The sequence below is a fragment of the Suricata suricatta genome, chromosome 10 (assembly GCF_006229205.1).
Source record: "Suricata suricatta isolate VVHF042 chromosome 10, meerkat_22Aug2017_6uvM2_HiC, whole genome shotgun sequence".
In the NCBI taxonomy this organism is placed as follows: Eukaryota; Metazoa; Chordata; class Mammalia; order Carnivora; family Herpestidae; genus Suricata; species Suricata suricatta.
In genome coordinates this window covers 30506388-30526050 of record NC_043709.1, presented here as the reverse complement: position 1 = coordinate 30526050, position 19663 = coordinate 30506388, and the positions used below count along the sequence as shown (strand labels likewise).

The following is a 19663-nucleotide window of genomic DNA, read 5'->3' as shown; positions in this document are numbered from 1 at the left end:
AAACTACAGGACATTTGAAAGAGAAATAGGTTCTTGATTACTTTTTTCTATAAAGGAGGTAGAACACCACCCACCTCCTATGCTTGTTATGAGCATCATATGAAACAGTTTTGGGCAAGTACTCATCATAGCTTTAGTTTTTCCTTCCCCATCCCTTTCTCTACTGGCTTGACGGTCTATCAAGTCAATAACTCCAGAGACATTATAGTTTAAAAAAAATGCAATGTTACATAAATATGTCCATTGTACATGGCTCTATAACATCTTTTTAATTAGCAGTAGGTTAAATACTTCACATTCTGATATATTTACCTGTAGGTAATAAAAGCAAAACAAATTAGACATTAAAATATACAATACAGAAAAGTACAGAAATTCTAGGCTATTTGATTCTGACCTGAGGGCAAAGAACACTAGCAGAAACACTGCATGTATCCACCTGACTTCTTTGTACAAAGGAACGTGTGTGCATTTCTTTGTGTGCAAAAGACATACTTGTTAATGTCTGTACCACAGGAATATGTCCGTGCTTACCCTCATTCTCTGTCAAATAACCCAAGTATCCATTCTGATTCTGCTACTATTTAAGGTTAACACTAGGCAAAGCACACCTGCAAGGTCCTCAGTGTTTACATCTTACAAACGAAGGCACAAGATGGGGTGATTTTTAAGGTCTCCTCAGACCTGGAAATCGGTAATGAACGCCCTGGCCCTGAGCTCTTCTGCCTGCCTCACTTCATCTCTTCTGTGTGTGGTAGTGATTTAGCAAATGATATGACAGACATTACATTTATTAAGTTATCACTCACAGGAGAGAGTAATTCTATCTGGTGATCTCACATGAGGATTTTTTTTAACACCTTCTCCTCACTGAAACATGGATGTAATTATGTAAGTACATATGGATCATTTCCCCCCACTATTCTCAAAAAACAAAAAGTATTAGTTGGAACTCTCCAAATTTCTTGAAAACAAATTCTAACGAAACTCTCTATTCTGTAAAGGTACTATAAATAAAATTCTTACATAATGAATGAGATTTTCAATTCTTTTATGGAAGAGGAAATCAAATTCTTCGTGGACGGGAGTTAAGGTAACACAGTAAACGCCTCAATTTTTTAGCCACTTATTACCAAGGGAAAAAAGAGAAACATCATTATTAACTTGGATAAAGATATGACATAAGAATTAAGTCACTTTCATCCATGTTTTCTTAACCTTTATTTTTATTTTTTTAAATGTTTACTTTGAGAGTGTAGTGAGGGAGGGACAGAGAGAAGAGAGAGAGAATCCCAAGCAGGCTGACTCAGCATGGAGCCTGACGTAGAGCTCGATCCCATGAATCGTGAGATCACAACCTGAGCACAAATCAAGAGTTGGACGCTTAACCGACTGAGCCACCCAGGCACCCCCCATTTTCTCTTGTCATTTAAATGTTTGTTTCTACTGATGTTTCTAGGACTTAGGTGACAGGAATAGCTAGGTGGAAAGGATAAGGAAAAAATAAAGGTAAATTCCATTTGATTTCAAGTGGAGACAAACATGTGTTAGTCTATACTGTACTGTAAACTGACCAAAAGTAGGGTATACATGGAGAGATCATAACCGTACAGTTAGACCTGTGTTTTGATCCTAGTTCTGCATCACTAGAGATGTTACTCAAGGTCCAGGCTTCCCATGGAAAACAGTAACAATACTCTGCAAATATGTGAAAATTATACCTCGGCCCAATACAACATAGACAGCAACACATGCACACTCACTTTATTCATTATAAAAAAGTAACTTATAAAATACATGGCAAAAAGATGACCAAATAATGTCACACAGTAACATAACACATTTTTACTTTTATTCACTGTAATCAAAGTTTGTGATGAGATTTCAGAGCGCCCTGATTAGAAATTTCTAAGGCAAAACGAACACCTCTGAAGAGCCTGGTTTTTGTTATCCTCTTATCTAATACTTTTTGAGTACGAGTGGAAAAACAGTGAGTATGAAAATCAACTAAGAAATGCATAACCATTAATTTTTATAGGAACTTGTCAGTTAGAACTTAAGACACATTTCATGAATAGTTAGTATTTTTTTATAAACACTACACAATTTATTTCCGGTTGTACTCTATGTGTACGCCACTTGCTCTAAGAAGCAAACACAGGACTGCCATGTACTCAAACCTGGGACACTTCACTTCGTGGCTGGCCTGGCGCATCGCTTTCAGAGTGTGCCTGCGCCTCCTCGTCAGCACACGGAGTCCGTGCAGCGGCACCTGTGGCACAATCATCCTCCTCTCCGGCAGGTCCTTCTGGATCCACGCTGTCATTGTGACTCACATCTTCAGTGATGTGTCCCTCTCCTTTATCATTCTTGCCTAGCTCGTTCTCTTCCTGGTTTTTATGTTCCTGTTTATTATCTTCACAATAGTCTTCATTAATTTTCTCAATTTCAGGATCTGGTTCGTTTTCAAAATTGGACGTAATGCCTGCCACGGTACCATTAGTTGACCTACACAGACTTGATTTATTTTCTGGTCTTGCCTCAGATTTATTTAACTCCGCAGAATCCACAATATCTTCTGCTGTGTGTCTTTCTTCATTACTGTAATATCGCAGAGTATTTTTAGGTACCTGACGATGTAAGTTGTTACTGGCATGTATTCCCTTCCCATTTTTAATTCTGAATACTGTTATGGGGTTTTTTTTGTTCTTGTGGAAAGTGCTCTTTTTGTGACAAATATTATGCCTGTATTTATTAACACTGGTAGCAAGGGTAGAAAGCGTAGTTGTGTCACATAACAGATTCTGCTTGAAGCAGAAGAAAGAGAAGAAACATGAAAAGAAGAAAAAAATAACAAAACTATGCAGACTATTGTTTTAAAGTAAGATACAATAAGCAACTCTATATTAATGAATGTTTATAAAGGAAAACTAGAAATATACCACACATTTGAATGGAAACAATGCTATAATTTTCTAATTTGCCTAATTGTATGTTCTTGCCACAGCAAAACTCTAAATAATTACTTTTTTTAAATCTCTGAAAACCATTTGTAATAAAGTTTTATGCAAAGCATAAGAATCTTGTTTACTTATGTAAGAAGATTAAAGAAGTTAACATACATCACTACCTGGCAAAAATAAAAGTTGGATTTAGTGCATTAATATTAATAATAAGAAGCATTAATATTAAGAAGCAGCAGCTTAATGTTTTGGGCTAGATAAAGGTAGAAGTTTGTATCCCTTTTAAACTTTAAAAGCAGAAAAACAAAAGATGTACACTTACTGAAGGTCTAGAATATGCATCCTTTGACAACTGTTTTTCTAAAACATGAAGTTTTTCTTGTAGGTATCTATTTTGTAAATGTAAATCTTCTATGACAGAATCTCGAGGAAGAGCTTGGCGGGTCCTATGATAAAAAACAACAGACACTTTATTATTCAAACATTCAAACATCAACTTTCCACAGCTTTACTGTATTAAAATACAAAAAAGAAAATATATAATGTATTTGTTAACTCTATTTATTTTAAATTCTATAAAACTTATACATTTTTAAAAAGTTAGGACATAACTATTTAGATTATAAAGTGATCCTCTACAGAGGGTTCACTGCAAGGCTCTTTTGAATTATGAGTTAACAAGTGTATTTTGATTTACAGAAATGCACTAATTAATATCTTTAAAGAACATGCATTTATATGGAATTGTGTAAGATGAATCAAAATACCTCTATTTTTAAAACATTATATAATAATTTTATAACATACTTCTCAAGAAGCTCAATGATATAAAAAAGGCTCTTAGTGGTGCCAGATAACAATCTGTTACTCCAAGTCTCATGTGTGTAGTCTACAGGCCCCCCCAAATACTGGCCCTATTACACCTATTCAACCCAACTGTCCAGGGTCCACCTTTACTAAGGCAAAAACATCTGCCCCTACCCACATGAAAGCTTCACCCCTGCCACCATGTCTCCGCTAGGGTTCTCCTTTCTTGTAACGTCCTTCCTCCCCTTAATATCTAGATTTGATTAAAAAATTTAGAAATTCACAGCTGAACTGAGACAGAAGACAAGCTCAATCTCTTCTATCACATCTTCTCCAGTTATTTCAGCCCACACATGTTCACATTATTAGAAAAAAAAGTAAATAAACCTCTAAAAGTATTAGGTTTCAAATCCAAAATTATTTGATCCTGTGAAAACTGCAAAGGAGAGTAAAAGGGTTTAACATTGTTTTCAACACATGTTTAGAACAAGAAAAACAAGGAAGAGAAGGAACTGCTACTGGGATCAGACAATAACTACAAAATAGATGTTGAAAGAAAGAATACTTCAATCACTGTGTTCTTCTCCATCAAGGACAATTCTGAAGGATTTAAGAAACAATGACTTAGAAAAAAAAAAGGGGAATGGAATGTAGCTTAGAAACTCATGTGTGTTCTTTTAAAAGAAGTTGACATTACATTAATACGGACATGATCACAGACATTAATAAAGAAGCACTAATGATAATTATTGAAGATTAACGGAGAGGAAAAAAAGTATGATAAATTTAAGAACAGAAGTATCCCCATGTCCAAATATGACAGGTAGGTACCACACTTAGAAAATGATCATTAATATGATTCTGGACTGCTTCTAAACACTTAGAAGAGGATGTAACAAATTTTGTAAAACTAATCTAAGTTCATCTAAGAAGAAATGAATAAAACAGAAAATTACAATTTTAGTTGTTAAGGCATGATTTGATTGTGCTCTGCATGACTGTGATTTTATCAGAGAAGACATAGCTTGGAAAGAGATGATGAAACCAATATCTAAAAAAATATCACTGGGAGCAGGAAGGGGGTTCTAGATACAGTGGTGTAAACACACCCAATCTTGTATCTCCCAAATATATGGAACAGCTTTTTGAGAACTTTGAAAAGTAAGTATTTTACAGAGGGGGACAGTATACCAGAATTCGAAGTATCAGCAAATGGGCAGCTATTTACCTTTCCTTTTCCTCTAGTGTTTCTTGGCCTGAACACAACACTGCTTGAAACCTGAAGGTGAGTGTTAGCACCGAGGGAGAAAGCTCCAGGGAAGGCTTAGAGTTCTCGCTCCAGCAAGGATAAAGGGCACTTATGATATTCCCCTAGAAAACACCCTCCCCCCATTATTTTTTTGTTCACTCCATTCTCTCATGCTCCGACCCTCAAGTAATCCCATGGAAGTGGCGGCAGAAGCTGCAATGGGAACCCATAGGACCAAAATATTTAGGAAAAGGAATTTTCTCCAACTGGTTGAGTTGTGATTACTAAGGGGGTAGACTCTAAGTCGTCCCCCACCCCTACCCTTCCCCCGTCTGCCCTCCTGTTGCTTGGCTCCAGACATATACACAACTGCTAAAGTAAACAGTAGAACAAGGTGACAAGAGCCCCAGATTTCATTCAAAGTACCAAAAGGGGGGGCCCCGGGGAAACAGCAAGTATCAGGGAGATGGCAGAAAGGAAGGAACTTGAGAAAGGGATCCTATAATGTCATTCATGAACTTCTAGGCTCAGCGTTGAGCTGTGGGTGCATGGATCGGATCTTAAAATAGCAAAGACTCAAAGAACTGAACTAACAGATGGAAGGCAGCCCATGTACCAGACTTCCAACGGGGAGGTGCACAGGCAGGATGGGTCCCAAGAGACTATAAAGGCTTTGAAAACAAAACTGGTATCAGAACCACAGCCCATAGAAAGCAGGTTGAAACTTGGGGCCTGAACCTATCCAGACTGCCTGCCTGTGAAAACAAAAATACTACATTTTCCATAGAATTTAACCAAGATCTAAAGTTTCACAGCATAATATTCATAAGTTCAAATATACAATCCAAATTATGTGACATACAAAGAACCAGGAATATTTTAATTCACATGGGAAAAGATAACAGAACCCAAGCCTAAATAAAGTAATGCACACTCATTACATCGGTTTCTATGGGTCAGCCAATATTTCTTCATATTGTAATAGGTCCCACATTTTCACATAACAGCTTACCTCATATATGATATGTCATTTTCTAAGTCAATATTTCTCTTTTTCAATTCTTCCAACTCTTTTTCTGATTCCAGAGCTCGCACTCCCATAACCTGATCAACAGTAATGCCAGTTGTTTTTAGTTTCCTCTGCAAGGTAAGTTTCTCTTTGTCAGCCCTGTGGGATTCAATATAGCATTATGAAAATATAAAATTCACTGTTTTGCTGTTCAATTTATTTAACTGAAGCTTACTACTAACTACAACACCAACATAAAAAATACCTAGATCTTGCTGTATTGCTATGAGCTAACTTATTTCAAAATTATAGGAAACTCCATTTATAAATTGTTAAAATAATTTTAAATACATTTTAAAGAAAATAAAGTGAATCACAGACAATAAATCATAATTAAAACTGAAATTTTTCAAATATGACACCAAATATGTACTATCAAATACAATAAAACTATGTAACTTCCAGATCAATTAAAGACTTCAAAAATAACTAACTAGGGTTAAATTTAAACTCACTTGGCAAAAAGATCCTTCAAAGTATTCAACTGCTTTGTTAGAATATACACTTCCCCCTCTTTCTCTTTTAACTTGTTTCTAATTCCTTCTATTTTGGTTTGCCATTTTTTACCTTCTTCCCACCTAATTACTTCTTCTTTAGTACTCTGTAAACAATGAAGGAGAAAATTACCAATACTGGTTTTAATTTCAGGATTTATCAATTACGATTTACTAGAACGACGGTAAATCAATACTTCCTAGGGAATATGTAAATACTTTCATTTTGCTATATGATGTCTAGAATCTCAAGACATGCCTAGCCACTAGCAAAAATGCCCTTCAGTTTAAAGGTTCTATATTGTATTATTTGACAGGTGAAATTCTGATGAACAGTTTGGACAAATGTCAGCAGACTTAAAAGTCTTTAAGTAAAGACTCTAATAAAGATGATCATGACCAACGTAAGCTTCTAACAAAAGTCTATATGTACAAATGACCAATTCAATTTTGACCAAAATAGCAATCTCCTAACATCACAGCCCCTTCAAATCTTATCCCACAGATGGTTATACAGTGCTGATCATCTGCCACACCACTCTAGGTGTTAAGAATGGAAGCAATGAATAAACCAGAGAAAAAGCATTACGGTCTAATCTGTGTTGGCTGGGGAGATTAGGGAAAGGGAGCAGAGTATAGACGAAAAGAAAAAAAATATTTTGTAGTATCTCAGCTGCTGGCAAGTGCTGAGCAGGGAAGAGAAATAGTTAACGGCCTTAGTAATGCCACTGGGGCATATACGCTGCCGACAGAATACATTTCCATCAGTTTGCACTTGTAGCTCTGAATTCACATTAATGCTATGAGACTATTTCATTATGTTTTCTAGTGTAGTACGCCAGAGCATCTTCAAGTTGAAACATGAGAGATGTAGAAATATATTATTTTTATGAATTATTTTGTTTCTCTTTATATTTCGACTAGGGCATTTATAATGATATTTTTGAAATTACACATGTAGGTAGTTTCTATTAACCATAAATTTCATGTGCATATTATGAAATACTGTGTTTATTTCAAAAGGCAATGTCAGGGCTAAAAAAGTTAAAAGCCAAAGTTTAAAGTCAAACGCTCAACTAAGATACATTGCCCTATCAAATCTATCTTCTTTGATACTAGCTACGTTTTTTACTGTCTTTATTTAATTCACCTAACAAGTATTATTTAATAAAACATAAAAACTTCAGCAAATGTTTGATAGTTATTAACTTTTTTCCTGAAGTATATACCAAAAATTTTGTGTACCTCCAGGAATGTAAATATTAGCTTGGGCATAATGGTATATAAGTAAATAATTCTACAGCATGGAGTTAGGCATTTACCCTCTGACACTACCCTCTGAATTAAGACTGAGAGAAACAAGGCTGGAATTATTTAAAAATGAACCACAACAAAAAAATAACAAAGGCAGACATCGCCACGGACCTGTTCTTGACTGGGGAAGAAGAGAAGATACAGGGAGAAGTTCTCTTTTCATAATTTCTGTACCAATAGTCAGTAGGGATGGATTTCAGAATAATGTGACTGCATTTAAAATTTTTCATTCATTTAACAAATACCAAGCATCTAGTACATATTAAGGACTACGAACTGTTGTAGGTAGTGGGGATACAACCATAAACAAAACAGGCAGAATTCCTGCCATTAAAGCTTAGGATCCAAAAGATAAACACATAGATAAGTAAATCTCTAGTAAATCAGATAATACTAAACACTATGGAGAAAAGTTTAACAGCATAAGAAACAGAGGAATGCAAGGCGTGGGGATGGGATCACATAGAAAAGGGTATAAAAATTTCAGTATGAAATCACTCTTTGAGTATAAAAACATCCAAAAATTAGAAATGCCCAATACTGTGGAATTTGAAATAATACTCTTGCGAGATTCCTGGATACCATTTTTAATATTAGTGTTGGTCTATGCGTTGTTTTTTCTAATTAGTAATAACTTAATATCATGGTATGGACTTGATGGCTTACAAAAGACTTGCACACATTGTCTCATTTGATTGCCAAAATAATCTTTGGAAATTGGCAATGCAAATGGTATCATTTCTACTTTAAGGAGAAATAAACCGAAACAGAGATTAGGAGTCCAGGCAAAGTTACAAGCCTTCCTGATAGGAACAAGGTTAGGAACTGGTATCTAAGGATTAGACCTTCGTCCAAGAGGGAAGGCAGCAAAGAAAGCAATCTGGAAGAGGAAGGACATTTTTTTTCTTGCAATTTTTACCACCAAACCTTCAGACAGCAAGTATGTTGTGGTTCAATGCATACAAGTGAAAACATTTTAATAAAAATTATACTAACATTGGTGAATTTTCATAGGATAAATATTTTTTGGAATATACTCTACTAAGACATTTTAATCCCATTACTATTTTCTATTCAGTGGCATTAAAATTCCTTTTCTTTTTTATGGCCATGTTATTGAAATTACTTTATAGATATTGAGTATTTTCTGCATAAATTTTACAAAGAATGTTTTCGTAACCTTAGTTCCTCCTTTGTGATTTTCTGCATGGGCAAACATTACTACTAATACCTTATTCTCAGGTCTCTTGATGTTTTCAATGCTACCAATGTAAGTCTTCATTTTATTATTTGTAACCAATTTCATTATATGCATCATAGCCAATTGAAGGGGATTTGGGAAATTGATAATTTCTATCAGTAATTATTACAGAACAATGGACTAGTTAAACTTTTAGAAAATTTTAAGCAACTTTTCTCATAGTACAGAATCAATTTATGAGTTGTTTGGTTACTGATTACTACAAATACTAAATCCGAAATCACTTTGTTTACCCTGAACTAAGTCCATTCTACTGGATGATAAAAAGAACACATTTGGGTCAAGGTAGGAGACTAAAAATGCCCAACTTTCTTTCTCAAAGGTCAAAATCACCTATCTATATAAACAATTATATTGGGGGAAAGCTGGATATGTAAGATGTGAGGCGGTTTTAGAGATACTTTGTCAGGAAGAGGCCATGATGATGATGTGGTAACTTCTGAGTAGGAGTTACATGATAGGGGCACGGGCACTAGGGTGCCTCAGTCGGTTAAGCATCTGAATCTTGATTTTGGCTCAGGTCATGATCTACAGTCACTGTAAATTTCTAAAGAACATAAACTTGTCTTAGACTTCTCTATTTATATTACGTGTTAGGTCTTCAAATTAATACAGTATTTTATTTGAGAGAAAGAGAGAGAGAGACAAAGACAGAGAGAGAAAGAGAGCAAGCACAAGCCAGGCAGAGGGGCAGGCAGAGGGAGGGAGAGAGAGAATCCCAAGCAGGCTCATGCCCAACTCTGGGCTCAATCCCATGACTGTGGGATCATGACCTGAGCCAAAATCAAGAGTCAGACTCTCAACCGAATGAGCCACCCAGGAGCCTCTAGAGTATATTACCTATTCATCAATTATATAATTTAAGTTAGTCTATGATTACCTTAAGCATATTAATTAGTATGTTTCTTCACATACCTTTTCTTTCGTAGGCTTTATTTCTGCCTCATCCATCTTTCTTTCCAGTTGGCTTTCTAGCTTTTTAATTTTCTTTTGGAGTTCTTCAATTAAACTTTGTTTATTATCTAACAGAGATTTTCCCTAAAATATAAGATGTATTTTTTCATTTTAAAAGTAAAAAAGTATCAAACAAAATATACAATAAATAGTCCAATTATAGAAACTTTTGAAGCTATAGCTAACCACATTTTCTAAATGCACTGTTGATGCACTCTGGATGCTTCTGCATTTAAAGACAGGCTACTCTAAAATAACAAATATAAAAGAGGTCCCTGGGGGAAGTATCTAATCAGAGTGATCTGAAAGCTTGTTTCCGCAAATATTACATGGGAAATTAAAAAGTGGAAATAAACTACTACCTATATATTTTAAATAAAAGACATTATCAGAATTAAAAATAAAATACCTGTAATCCACTGGTTAGTCTTTTAATTTGCCTTTTCAGTTCATCATTCTCTTGATCAATTCCATCTTTCTCTCTAAGAATTTTATTATAGGCTTTTTGTTTTTTTTGCAGTTCACTGGTTAAGTCATTCAAATTTTCAGTTAGTGAGTTTTCTCTGTTTTTACTTGTTTTAAGTGCTTCTTTCAATTTTAAAAGATTTTCACTTAAGTCTTCAATTTGTGACTAAAACAAAATAAAGGCTTAATTCATGAATCTTCATCAAGTATCAACAATAAAATATAAAACATCTATTACATATTAAAAAGAAAGTTTGGATCTAAATATTTATTAAATTAATCTTAATACTTATTAAAAAGGTTCAGTTAATGCTTATTAAATTAAAACTTACTAAAAGTAAAGTTTCAATCTGAATTTTTAAAGTCATAGGGAAAAAAAACCCCACTAACTACATATATTTTTCTATCTTCATTTCAAATGAACCAAGTCTATTTTGAGAAAAACAAAACATGAAGAAATAATCTAGGGCAATTCATCTTCAACAAACACCCAGAAACAAAATTTTATCAAATAAGCAAATGTTTTTTATTGTGGCTGACCTAATTTAAAGGAACAAGGACATATGAATGTACATGGCTATGTTTTCAATGCTATGAAGACTTAGAGTCGTATAAAACACAATCTCTAACATGTATAGTTTCTAACCCACTTTGTAGAGACACGACATAAAAGGGTAACTCGCAGTACCCAGGACTATATTGAAGCCACTGTTCAGGAGTCCCCAGCTGTACCATACAGTAACAGCAATGGAAATACTGGTACTTAGTATGTTTTGTTGGATAAACTACTATAGACCAAAAGCATTACCAATAACACTGATAAGAAACCAGCACTATTATAATGCAGTTAGAAGAAACACAAACTGTCCAGGAGAAGTCAAAAAAGGCTTCAAGAAAAAGGACTTTAAGACTGTTAAGAATTCAGAGAAGATAACATTTCAGGCAAAGAGGTATTGAAGAAGATATCAACAAAGGGCTATTCCTGTTAAATATTTATTTGCTTAATGGATTTTTACTGTCAACTATACTGCTAATCTTGGTAGCTACAATGGGAGATTCAAAAAGGCTAAGTAAGGACGCCTGGCTGGCTCAGTGAGATGAGCATGTGACTTGATCATGATCTTGGTCCTAAGATTAAAAAAAAATTTGTTTAATGTTTGTTTATTTCTGAGAGAGAGAGAAAGGATGCAAGCAGGAGAGCAGAAAGAGGGAGACACAGAATCTGAATAGGCTTCAGGCTCTGAGATGTTGCACAGAGCCCGACATGGGGTACGAACGCATAAACTGTGAGATCGTGACCTGAGCCAAAGTCGGACACTTGACTGAGCCACCCAGGTGCCCCTCAGGGTTGTGAGTTTGAGTTCCATGAAAAGTATACAGATTACTAAAAAAATAAATAAACCTAAAAAAAAAACCCTAAGTAAAATCCAGTCCCTACACAATTTAATGGTGGTGAAGAGCACACACAAATAAATCATGAGTAAATCAAAATCACAAACAAAATAAAACATATAATTTTTATATTTTTCATTTTTATGGAGAATATACTCTATGAAACTCTGTGTAAAGAAATTTAAAAATCATTATGAAATACATGTGTTTTGTAAAAATAACTAAATCACCAAGTCTAATGCGCTATCATGTATGAAAACAATAAAATACATAGCCAAGAAATACATATTTAATTTCAAAAGAGGCTTCAGCCTCTTAGGCAGCTCTAATGATTAAATGTCAAGGACTATATAATTTCCATAAACTATTTTGGGGGGAAGAAAAGGAACGCTAACTAACTCATATTATGAACTAGCAACAACTAGAAAAATTTGATGAAGCAAAAGAAATAAAGTGATATCTTACTTATCGACACAGAAACAAAAATTCTAAGTAAAATGTTCGTTAATTCTATTAGGAAGAAGTAGCTAATAATGGCCTATTTTTTGCTACTCTCCAAGATAACAATCAGTTTGAGTGCAATGAAGAGTTTTATTGTTCAAAAATGTGTTTATCTACCAATAAATCATTAGAATAAATTCTCTATTCATTATCCAAATTGCTACATATCAAAGTGGATCCTCTTCTGATAGTAATTATAAGGAATTTTGTTATATTAATGCATGTGTTGATGCTCACCTTTAACTCTTTGGTATGTCGATCAACAATTTGTTGAACATTGAGATCTGCCTCTTTCTGAGAAGTTGCAGAAATAATACGTTCTTCAGCTGCTGCTGTCATTTCTGTCCGAAGTTCCAAAAGTGCTCGACTAAGTGCCTGAATATTATAACATGCACACTTTTTTAGAATTAATATTTTATATGAGCAACATGATACAAAAAATTAACATGCATTATCACATTTAACTATTTTCATAAAATACCATGTGTTTAAGCAAACATAATTCACAAACTTAAGAGTCCAGTATTTTGGGGCTCTTGGGCAGCTCAGTCAGTTGGGCGTTGACTTCAGCTCAGGCCATAATCCCATGGTTTGTTATTTCAGGGCCCACGTTGCGCTCTGTGCTGACAGCTCAGAGCCTGGAGTCCGCTTCAGATTCTATGTCTCCCTCTCTTCCTGCCCCTCTCCTGCTTGCACTCTGTCTCTCTCTCTCAAAAATAAACATTAAAAAAAGAAAAAAGAAAAAAGAGTACTACTTTTTCAAATGAATTTTCTTTAGTAACTGCATTCAATTCTCTAATCGAGTGTGAGTTCAAAATCTTGACAATACTAATTTTGAAAACCAACATTAAATCAAGCCATTTGTGCTATAAAAGCTGCATGTTTTGTTTTCAATATTGAAGTTTATTTATTTATTTTTATTTAGTGTTTATTTACTTTTGAAAGCAAGAGACAGAGCATGAGTTGGAGAGAGAAAGAAAAAGGAGACATAGAATTTGAAGTAAGCAGGCTCCAGGCTCTGAGCTATCAGCACAGAGCACGACGTGGGGCTCAAACCCACAAACTGTAAGATCATGACCTGAGCTGAAGTCGAATGTTTAACTGACAGAGCCACCCAGGCGCCCCCCATATCCAAGTTTAGATATTTATCTGAATTGCTTAGTACAAGTGAAATTAAATTTATATAGACAAGTAAAATTATAGGATTAGAAGAGTCTTGAATTTTGACAATAAATTGCATAAGCTAGCACAGAAAAACAGTGGCACATTCAAAAACAATTGAGTATTCTCAAACCTGAAATAAATTTTAAAAATACCTCAGATAACCTGCTGATCAACTGCTTCTCAAAAAACTATCTCTGCAACTTTCTTCTTTAAACTTTCCTCCTCACTGTCACTACCTCCCCCATATTCCCCCAAATTATTCAATCATTCAAAATAGCCTCAGTAGCATAAAAACCCAGTTAGAAAAGGAGAGAAAATAATGGATTAAGATTTCCCCTTATTTCCTATAGATTATCACAAATCAAACTGATGACAACATAAAAAGATAAACTGGGCTGTATCTGTACCTTAAAACCCCACCAAAAGGCAAATATCCTGCCTAATAACATAAGACAAAGCCCATATTTTTTCTTACAACAGATATAAATACACACACACACACACACACACACACACACACACACACACATATATAATCTTTTACAAGTCTTCTCTAAAAGCAATCTATTACCACATATATTTCCTAAATATTGATAATACTCTGTTGTTACTTACTTTTTGTTGTTTCTCTTTCAAGGCTAACTGGCTCTTTAGCCGTTCTACTAGATTTCTCATTGTAGTTGTTGGAGCTCTTGAATTTGCTTCTTTTTGAGCCTGAAGTTCAGATTTTAAACTCTGTGACTCCTTTTGTGACTGGGCCAGAAGACATCTTAAATCCTCTACTTCTGCTTTCACTTTTTTCACTTCTTCTGCATGGTTTTCTTGGAGCCTAATACAAGCAAACATATGTGTTTAATGGAGAGGTTGCTTCAATTAACATTTTGATTGACTGGAATTTTGTAAAGAGCAAATGTTGGGTCCGAAGTATCCTTACAACCCAAGTCTTAATTCAAATCAAAACAAGAACAATTCTTTGTTCCACTTAAGTCTTCAAATTAACTTAAAATAAACTTTCTTTTGTAGTTTACTATTTTTGGCAACGCATGCATCTAGGAATTTTGTACCTCTAGACAATATAAGGAACACAATAGCACTTTAAATATGTCTCCTGAAAGATGATAAAAACTGAAGTTACTATAAAAACCATCAAATTGTGAAAATATGAGGTCTTACTAAACACACAGATCTATATTTTCCTGACATATTAATATACATATATCAATGTGCACACAGAGAATAAAAGTATAATTTTAGTCTAAAATGACAATGGTAAGGTACAAAACAACCATTCAAGAATTTCATGTGGCAAAAATTTATATATACAAGATAATTTTAAAAGACGATTATTTTCTATACTCAGGAATTAGATTCAAAAGCACAAGCAATTTTATACTCCAAAACATGACAGGAACTTACTATACCAAAAATAACATGTCATGTAGAAACTTTAATACAACAGTGAAAATGAGATTGAAAAGATACCAAATATTATTGCTGGTTCTCTTTTTCTTTCAGAGTCATTTCTTAAAAGTGGTAGCTTCTTAATAAAGCAAAAGTAGTGCTAATTTTGTCAGAGACATCTTGGATAAGTAGGTTAAGAATATAAAGCTGCAAGACCTTCAGAGCTGGAGTGGAATTATAAAGTCAAGTAGTTCAACTTTCCCTCTTTCTCAGATAAGAAATCGAGGTCCAGAGGGACAGTTGTTAGGTAGAAGCTAGACAAAAGCAGTGGAAGGAACACCCTGAGGCAGAGTCCTAAGTCCTTGAAAGGGAATGACAGAGGCCTGAGATGGAGGCAAGGATAGCAATTAAAAAAAAAAAAAAAAACACGACATATTATAGGCCAGAGTTCAACATCTCGACTTTGTGGCTTCAAGACCTTGGGCCTGACAGATCAAGAACCACAGGTGCAGAGAACATGCACTCTCCTCTTCCACCTCTGCCCCGGGGTAACCCGTAGACGCACCAGCATGCACACATACCTCCACCTGCCTCTACTTCCCCCACCCACCTGCCCCATGAAGATTCTGGTACAAACCTTACAGGGTCAAACTCCCCCTCCCAAACTGTGGGAGGGGGTTCCCAAATGACTGGAAGCAGCCTCCATTAGAGACTACCCCACCGTCTGTCAGATTTCTCCCAGCCCAGAGAAACCCAATTCTAATTCCAAAACAACCTAGGGGCCAGTTCCACCTCGGAACGTACCCATTTTCCTTTCCCACCGTGGAGTGTATTTTCACGTTAATAAACTGCTTTGTGCTTTCTACTTTCCTTCTGGTTGTCTTTTTTCTGAGCGCGGATCCCCATGTAAATCTTCTCATGGGCAATCCGAGGACCCAGACCCCCATTCACACGAGGCAGTCACTCTCATTCCTCACATCCTATAATGATTACCAAGTACATTAACTATAAACCTATTTTAGACCTAAAATCTATCATCTGATAAACTGGTTGAGCAATGATTAGACTCTCTAATATGGCAAATGAATGCTGTCACTATGATTAATTAAAAAATAATTTTTCATTTGACATATACTGAACCTCTATTATGTAGGAACTGCTATAGGTGTGTAAACAAAAGTTTTATATTTATATATTACTTTACAATTTTCAAATTACTTTCACATACAGTATCATTTAACCTTCATATAGAAGGAGCCAATCATTTCCATTTTATAGATGATTAAATGGATGCTGTAATTAAAGAAGTTAAAAACGAGAGTATAGAACAAGAATTATGAGTTGGCTCTTGGGCCAGATTAACTAGATTCCAATCGTGGCTTTTCCATCTCCTTCTAAGGCAAGTTACTGAGCATTCCTGTGGCCCAGTTCCATATATGAAAAATTGAGAGAATAATTGAGGTCATAATAGTCCTGAAGATAAAATGAGATATATCCATAAAGGTTTTAGATTATGCATAACACAGCAAATGCTTACATTTATCCTCATTATATCATTATCATTTGCCTGTTTTTATAATACATTCCTAAAACTTACCGTAATTTGGTATTTTCAAATTCTTTGATTTTTAATTCAGTGATTTCTTTTTGTCTCTCCAAATCTTGAGACACTTTTCTTAGTCTGGCCAAAAGTGAGGAGAGAGAATCATCTTGTTCTGCTACTGTCTGTTCCATCTCAGCCAGACGAACAAAATGCTTATTGGTAGGAACTGGAGTAGGGGGCTGTTTTATTAAATCCTAGGAAATAGGATTAAATTAGCCATGAGCATGTACAACCCAATGCCATACTTATTACATAATTTTAACTTGGTTCCTCAAATTATCAAAATATAATATCTAATGTAAAATATAATGATTTAATTGAGGCATGTGGGTGGTTCAGTCGGCTGAGCGTCTGACTTCGGCTCTGGTTGTGGTATCACTGTTCATGGATTTGAGCCCTCATCGGGCTCTGTGCTGACAGCTTGGAGCCTGGAGCCTGCTTCAGATTCTGTGTTTCCATCTTTCTCTGTCCCTTCCTCACTCATGCTCTGTCTCTGTCTCTCTCATAAATAATAAAACATTAAAAAAAATTTTTAATATGTTTTATTAGCCAATGAAGACAAGAAATAGAGATCTTATTGTTTGTATTCCCAATATTGAGCAAAGCATCCACATGTAGTGGGTGATCAATAAATGCTGACTGACTTCATTAGCTAAGGCTTAAGAATGCTACAATGTGTTTGGCAGGTCATGATTTCACAGCTGAGTCTGAGCCCTGCATCACACTCCACACGAACAGTGCAGAGCCTGCTTGGGATTTGCTCTCTCTCCCTCGTTGTTCCTCCCTCGCTCATGTCCTCTCTCTCTCTCAAAATAAATAAGTAAACTTAAAAAGAATGGTAAGATTTGCACGTTAAGAGATGAAAGTTAGGTCAGCTCACACATATAAAAGACAAAGATCAAAGTAAGCAAATATGAACTGAATTCAGAACAAGAAAAGCAGTTAGATGTTGGTAAACTTAGAGTGAACAGAACTTGAAAAGAGACAGAGGCCAGATCATGCAAGGCTTTGAGTATGTTGCTAAGAAATATAAACATGATTCTGTAGGCAACAGCGAGCTACTTAAGATGTGGATGTTGGGGGAAAAATGATCAGAGCTGTGATTATTCAAATCACAGAGTTGGGATGCCTTCTACTCAAAAAAAAAAAATCATGAGAGCTAAATTTTCAATTATATGGCCTCAAAAGTCAATAAAGAACAGAACAGGGGCACCTGGGTGGCTCAGTTGATTAAGTGTCCGACTCTTGATTTCAGCTCAGGTCATGATCTCATGGTCCGTGGGACTGAGCCCTGCATCAGGCTCTGTGCTGACAGCATGAAGCTGCTCGGGTTTCTCTCTGCCTCTGCCTCTCTGCCCCTTGCCCTCTTTCAAACTGAATTCAAATAAATTAAAAAAAAAACAAAACAAAAACAAAGTTCCCAGAATCTTACCCAAGCTGTTTGTTTGAATTTATTGAGTGAACTATCAGCCTGTAGTTCTAATTTATGATGAAGAATATGAAGGTCTTCCTCATGTTTCTTTACAATTTCTCTTTGTTCCTGTTTATAGCAAATCAACATTGTAACAAAGTATTAAATAAATTCACATTCTAAAGATCTAAAATATCTTATTATCTTTAATCTTCCAAAATACTTGAGAAGGGAAGGAACATTAACTGTATGGAATATATATCAATATATTTACACCAGTATTCATTCCCTTGGTATATGTTCATATTGACAAATCCAGTCTTAAATCATAATCTATTCTTAACATTAGAATAATACATATCCATCATCTTTTAACTTGGTCTAGAAAATTTTTTAAATGTTACATATTTTCCTATCAACATTCCAGCAAATCAGTTTTCCAGTGACTGCTAACTAGTGTGAAATTTCATTCTAATTTATTGCCTCAATCTTTACCTATAAACTCCATTGATATTTTTCAAAATCTTAACGGTTTCACCATGGTAGCTAGTCTTGGTTTAGTCAGTTCATAAGAGAAAGATACACATTTACAAACCGCCAGTTTTACTGTCAGAGCTATAATCCAATCATGTCAAAGTAAAAATTCCTAAATAGAATCATCTGAAAGCAAGAAACAAACTACCACTTCAGGGCAGAATAACATTTGGCATTTGACTAAAAACATAATAAAAGAACAAAGCATAATGTAACAACACACCTCTCTTGCTTTTTCCAGAAGATGTTGGTACTTCTTTAACACTTCTTCTTTTTGATTTAACCTTGCCTGCATATTTGCAATGGTCTGCTGAGCAATTTTCAGTGTGTGATGTGATTTTGGTTCCACCTCTTTTCTGCCCAGTTCAGCTATAAGCTTTTCACGTTCTGCAGTGGCAGGCAATCGAAGCCTTAGTTCAGTGATGACTTTGTCTCTTGACAGAATATTTTGCTCTGCTAACCGTAAAGCAGATTCTTTTTCTTTTAGCTTCTGCAATGATCGAATCACAATAAAATTATTAAAGTATATTTTTTCATTTAAGAATGTCTCATCTGAATTTTGGTCAGAGTAATTATGAGCAAAAAAAGGAGTTTCACTTTATTTTTCACATCATACTTATACTAGTGATATACTGATATTAAGAAGGTTTTATATATATATATGCATTTATATATATATGTGTGTATATATATATTTTTTCCATGTGACAGCACAGTTATCTACTTGCACATTTATTTATGAGATTACAACACGTGTTATAAACTTCACTTTTCACTTTATTTAGCGCCTGTAATTTTTGAACAGGAAATGTCCGGGGGTAGTAGATTTAGAAAGGAAATGCCATAAACCATTCCTTTTAGTTCGGCCCAGTAACTCTCAGAGCCCTAGAAAAGTAATCCATAAAAGTCAGCTGAGTATAAAACACTGGAACTTTAGTGGCCTAAGTCAATGAATCACCGTTATAAAATCTGTAGCTTATTAAAATAAAACAGGAAAAATGTTAACTCTTGTATAGGATTAAGGCAGATATTTTAAATCAAATAACTCAGTGGCAATTCACATAAACGACAAATCCTACAA

The 19663-nt window shown here is 34.9% G+C and overlaps 1 protein-coding gene across 1 annotated transcript in view; it reads right to left on the bottom strand.

The window, feature by feature from the left end:
- Positions 1-19663, bottom strand: part of CEP290 (centrosomal protein 290) — an 85159-nt gene that overhangs the window by 17205 nt on the left and 48291 nt on the right. Inside the window, exons 34-43 of the mRNA XM_029955359.1 lie at positions 18806-19072; positions 18070-18177; positions 16632-16831; positions 14249-14462; positions 12707-12844; positions 10521-10742; positions 10073-10195; positions 6544-6689; positions 6032-6187; positions 3286-3409 (exon numbers count right to left, since the gene is read on the bottom strand). Of these exons, the coding sequence (XP_029811219.1) occupies positions 3286-3409; positions 6032-6187; positions 6544-6689; positions 10073-10195; positions 10521-10742; positions 12707-12844; positions 14249-14462; positions 16632-16831; positions 18070-18177; positions 18806-19072 (1698 nt within the window). The remainder of the gene's footprint in view (positions 1-3285; positions 3410-6031; positions 6188-6543; positions 6690-10072; positions 10196-10520; positions 10743-12706; positions 12845-14248; positions 14463-16631; positions 16832-18069; positions 18178-18805; positions 19073-19663) is intronic.